The 6007-nt window shown below is 32.6% G+C and overlaps 1 protein-coding gene across 1 annotated transcript; it reads left to right on the top strand.

Annotated features, from left to right (window-relative positions):
• Window positions 1-525: 525 nt before the first annotated feature.
• On the top strand, window positions 526-4885 carry LOC111692896 (ATP-binding cassette sub-family A member 3-like; the record flags this gene model as incomplete). The annotated part of the gene is made up of 5 exons (XM_023457025.1): window positions 526-691; window positions 2067-2284; window positions 2778-2935; window positions 3982-4234; window positions 4728-4885. Coding segments are annotated over 5 exons (953 nt in total), but the record flags the coding sequence as incomplete, so codon positions are not given.
• Between the last annotated feature and the right edge of the window lie 1122 nt (window positions 4886-6007).

Genomic DNA, 6007 nt, shown 5'->3' with positions numbered 1-6007 from the left:
CTCCCTCAACTTCAAGCACGGCAACAATCCAGAACATTTCTTACCGCGAAGGATGAAAGTGGAATGACTTTTAACTTGACCTGACAAGGTCAAACAGGCCTCGGACTCGGACTCAGCGAGGGCTGTGGAATCAGTGTAAGTAGATTACTATTACAATTGTCCATGTATCCCTTCAAAGGAAACCAGTAGGACCATAATTATCATACTTTCCTTTATTTTGCGTGGCACTAATTTTAACAAAAACCGTATAGATCATATACTCTTCATGACACCACCGTTTTATATACACTGAACCTAGACATCCATGCTTTCCTTTCTTGGTAATTCTTTTCTCTACTATCAATACTCTTGGCAGTACTTGTTGCCTACAAATAAAGGAGTACCCCAGGGAAGTATACTTAGTCCTCTGTCATTTTCTGTTTATACTTCAGATTTGTCACGATTTTTTAATTTTTCCACCGTTCACCAATAAGTTGGAGGTATATTATTATTCTATTGGTTGTAATTGTAAATTCCGCGTTTTAGAGACACTCCAAATCAAAAACTCTCTCAGGCGGGATGATCCGTAAGTTGTGCGTGGGCATGGCACTATGTGGAAATTCAAAGGTAGTAATGTTAGATGAACCCACGGCTGGCATGGATCCTTCAGCTAGGAGAGCTCTATGGATTCTTTTGAAACGACAAAAAGAAGGTAAATTAATAAAAAATTAATAAAAGATGGAATAGGTGCATAGAGGTAATATGCAAAAAATAATGATAAAAAATTACTTTTTAAAGATTTGGAATGATTAAATCGTGCAATTATTTAAAGTAAAAGTTACCTAATGGCTATAAAACAATTTTTCCCTTTCAAAACCTAAAAACCACCTCTATATTGACAAAAATTACTTTTTAAAAGCTTGGAAATTTTGGAATTCTTTAACGGTGCAATTATTAAAAATAAAAATGTCATTGGTTTTTTTACCATAACTCGGTTAATTTTGAAGCTATATATAGTATCCTACAAAAAAGCGTTTTAAAGATAATTTCAAGAGCTGTAAGATCGTTTGCATGTAAAACATTTTAAGTCCTTCGTTTTTTTAAGGGAAAGGATCGAAGGGCTCGAGTAAGGTCGTTTTTTTCACTGAAATGATGGCGATATCACCTTTATTTTTATGCTATAGGAATAAAAAAAAGCAAAATATTTGTTGAAAAAAAGCTACATTTTTGTTGTCTATCACTTTTTACGTATCTTTCATAGTTTCAGAGTTATTATATAAATAAGGCAATTTTTTTGAATAATGAAAAATACGTTTTCAACTTTTACCGTACATTATTAAAAAAATACGCATTCTAAACCGGTCTAACTTCAGGATCGTATGAAAGACACTAAAACAAAACTAATCGTAAATGGTCTACGATTAATTTTAGTTCTGATGGAAATGGTACGGTGTTTACTGCTCATTTTTCCTCAAAAAATATGAGCAACCCATCTGTTTTTGACGATAACTCCTTCAATTTTGCTCTAATTAACTTTTATAAATACTCATTTTTAAGGTCTCTTTGAGTACTACAAAAAACTCCTTTAATTACTCCCTTAAAATTAATCCTTTTTTCCGTTATTTGACGATGAATACATCGATTCGAGTATTCCCCTCAAAACAAGTCCCCTTCCACTAAGCATATTTCGCTTTGTATACGACGTACAACACTTTTTAAAAAACGATTTTCTTTGTTTATTTATTATCTACATTTTTGTTCATTAAACTTTTTTAATAAAATGCGTAGTGTTCTGAGCCAAATTTCAAGTCGATTGGTTCAGTTTCAAAGAATTGGAAGGTTGAAAAGCTTCAGTGACTATAAGCAAAACTATTGGGTTTGTTCAGAAAATTATTTAAGGAAATTAATATTCCATAAATCAAAAGGTAAATATTTTTTTTAGGGATTACAGAGTTATAATTATTATGTGCTCAACCACAACATATCAATGTGAGTAAAAAGAAATACAAGCCTTTTCTAAATCCGAAACAAATGTTTCTTGTTTCTTGATAGAAACCGAAAAAATAGTGTATCCGTTGGTATTTTAGGACGTACAATATTACTGAGCACTCATTTCATGGATGAAGCGGACCTTCTTGGAGACAGGATAGCTATCATGGCGGCGGGACAGTTGCAGTGCTGCGGATCGAGCTTCTTCCTGAAGAAAAAATTCGGAGCAGGCTACAATCTCGTCATGGACAAATCCCCAGAGTGCCGTCCCGCAGAAGTTACCGCGTTGTTACGGAAATATATACCTGACATTGAGGTTACTTTACATAGTTTGTTATACATACACTCATAAAATTGTTCTGTAAAATTACACACTAATCATTGGTGATTTTGACGCCACTAAAGGTAATGTAAAAATTTCATCATTCAAGTCAAGTCATATTATCTATTTACCTCAGAATTTATTTATAACATATTTAGATAGTTAAAACATTGTGTTATATTATTATTACATCGCAAATGAATCTAACCATGCCTACCGAACCACTAGTGATTAATCTGATTAGATATATTGGATATTTCATTAAAAACTCAAAATTGCCGAAGTCTCTGACTCTGAAAAACTGTCCAATTTTTAAGTTTAATGTTTGCTTTAAAAGTGGTGTAGATAACTGTGAGTAAATAAAATAATAAATTACAATTGTAATGGCCCTCTTAGAAGTTGCCAACTGAATTTTCAAATTTTTTTGTTCAATTATATTCCTTTCCCAAAATATATTTTCCTGATAGGTGCAACGTCCCTGTTGCAGGTTCATAGTAATGTTGGTTCGGAGTTGATATATCTCATGGAACAAAGTTACTCTTCCAAATTCGAACCCATGCTGAAGGAATTAGAAAACAACTCAAAGGGATTGGGAATTCTTGGGTACGGCATTTCTTTGACGACAATGGAAGAAGTGTTCATGAAGTAAGTATCACCAAATTAACAACTATGTTCAGGTAATTAATATATTAATTCAGAATATCAACCTTCGTAGTTAAACGAGACTTAAAATATGATTATCTTTAGTACAACTTACAACACATATTTAGACTTCATAGTTAACTTCTAACCAACGGTTAACTAACTATTATACAACCGGGCCTAATTGCGGTAAAGTATATAACCTTATAGTCCACGGGAACACGTACAAAAAAATAAATGATTAACTTTGCGTGCAGCTTAATAAGTTTGACGAGTCTCCCAAGATTTGACTATGAGGAAAATTCAACAGTAGTAACATGGAATGTTATGACCAGCACTTTTTTTTAAAGATTAAATGAAANCAGGATCGTATGAAAAACACTAAAACAAAACTAATTGTAAAGGGTCTACGATTAATTTTAATTCTGATGGAAATGGTACAGCGTTTACTGCTCATTTTTCCTCAAAAAATATGAGCAACCCATCTGTTTTTGACGATAACTCCTTCAATTTTGCTCTAATTAACTTTTATAAATACTCATTTTTAAGGTCTCTTTGAGTACTACAAAAAACTCCTTTAATTACTCCCTTAAAATTAATCCTTTTTTCCGTTATTTGACGATGAATACATCGATTCGAGTATTCCCCTCAAAACAAGTCCCCTTCCACTAAGCATATTTCGCTTTGTATACGACGTACAACACTTTTTAAAAAACGATTTTCTTTGTTTATTTATTATCTACATTTTTGTTCATTAAACTTTTTTAATAAAATGCGTAGTTTTCTGAGCCAAATTTCAAGTCGATTGGTTCAGTTTCAAAGAATTCGAAGGTTGAAAAGCTTCAGTGACTGTACTATAAGCAAAACTATTGGCTTTGTTCAGAAAATTATTTAAGGAAATTAACATTCCATAAATCAAAAGGTAAATATATTTTTTAGGGATTACAGAGTTATAATTATTATGTGCTCAACCACAACATATCAATGTGAGTAAAAAGAAATACAAGCCTTTTCTAAATCCGAAACAAATGTTTCTTGTTTCTTGATAGAAACCGAAAAAATAGTGTATCCGTTGGTATTTTAGGACGTACAATATTACTGAGCACTCATTTCATGGATGAAGCGGACCTTCTTGGAGACAGGATAGCTATCATGGCGGCGGGACAGTTGCAGTGCTGCGGATCGAGCTTCTTCCTGAAGAAAAAATTCGGAGCAGGCTACAATCTCGTCATGGACAAATCCCCAGAGTGCCGTCCCGCAGAAGTTACCGCGTTGTTACGGAAATATATACCTGACATTGAGGTTACTTTACATAGTTTGTTATACATACACTCATAAAATTGTTCTGTAAAATTACACACTAATCATTGGTGATTTTGACGCCACTAAAGGTAATGTAAAAATTTCATCATTCAAGTCAAGTCATATTATCTATTTACCTCAGAATTTATTTATAACATATTTAGATAGTTAAAACATTGTGTTATATTATTATTACATCGCAAATGAATCTAACCATGCCTACCGAACCACTAGTGATTAATCTGATTAGATATATTGGATATTTCATTAAAAACTCAAAATTGCCGAAGTCTCTGACTCTGAAAAACTGTCCAATTTTTAAGTTTAATGTTTGCTTTAAAAGTGGTGTAGATAACTGTGAGTAAATAAAATAATAAATTACAATTGTAATGGCCCTCTTAGAAGTTGCCAACTGAATTTTCAAATTTTTTTGTTCAATTATATTCCTTTCCCAAAATATATTTTCCTGATAGGTGCAACGTCCCTGTTGCAGGTTCATAGTAATGTTGGTTCGGAGTTGATATATCTCATGGAACAAAGTTACTCTTCCAAATTCGAACCCATGCTGAAGGAATTAGAAAACAACTCAAAGGGATTGGGAATTCTTGGGTACGGCATTTCTTTGACGACAATGGAAGAAGTGTTCATGAAGTAAGTATCGCCAAATTAACAACTATGTTCAGGTAATTAATATATTAATTCAGAATATCAACCTTCGTAGTTAAACGAGACTTAAAACATGATTATTTTTAGTACAACTTACAACACATTTTTAGACTTCATAGTTAACTTCTAACCAACGGTTAACTAACTATTATACAACCGGGCCTAATTGCGGTAAAGTATATAACCTTATAGTCCACGGGAACACGTACAAAAAAATAAATGATTAACTTTGCGTGCAGCTTAATAAGTTTGACGAGTCTCCCAAGATTTGACTATGAGGAAAATTCAACAGTAGTAACATGGAATGTTATGACCAGCACTTTTTTTTAAAGATTAAATGAAAGATATATTTATTTTAAACCCCCCCAAAAATTTGTCCGACAAAAATTTTGTTAAGTTTGTCCCCCACCCCAAATATGTCGATTTGGTGACATTATGGTTGGTGACAACCATCAAGCTGATTTTTCTGGGAGGGTTTGGTAAAAAGATTTGAAATGAAAGTATCTTATTGTCCGACAAAATTCTTGAGAAGTTTTTGCTGTCCGACGCCCCGTAGATGTCGATTTTACGACAACATGGTTGGTTATAACCAGCTGTCGGACAAAGGCGTCATTATTTTAAAAAAATGCAATATTAATCTGAGAATTTAATTGTCCGACAAAATTATCGTTTTTTTCTTGCTTGTCCGACAAAATGAAACGATAAAATTTTGCGGTTTCAATGATGTAGAAGAAAAATTTATATTTAATAAAAAAAATTTTGTTTAAACTTCTCATATTTCAAAATAAATATGACTAATTTAAATTAATTTTTTTATACAATTACAAAAAACAGGGATGTTTCAAAAAAACGTGTGCAAGTTCCTCATGGGAAAATAATAAGGGTAGTTCATGTAATTTTTTTTTCTTAGACGCCCTGTTTCGAGATACAGTGTGTTGAAGTTGTTACTTTCCAAATGGTTATCCTTAATTATCTTTAAATCGGCTTTTCTTTTTGTACGTGGGCCCATGGATTAGCTACAAGTGCGCCAAATACGAGTTCATCTGCAGAATTTATTTAACAGCTACCTATATTTGAATGAAAGTACTTAGTTTAAGTTCAAATATT

The sequence above is a fragment of the Anoplophora glabripennis genome, unplaced genomic scaffold (assembly GCF_000390285.2).
Source record: "Anoplophora glabripennis isolate ALB-LARVAE unplaced genomic scaffold, Agla_2.0 scaffold4594, whole genome shotgun sequence".
Taxonomy (NCBI): domain Eukaryota; kingdom Metazoa; phylum Arthropoda; class Insecta; order Coleoptera; family Cerambycidae; genus Anoplophora; species Anoplophora glabripennis.
Note: the sequence above shows the minus strand (reverse complement) of the source record. Positions and strands in the feature narration are given on the sequence as shown.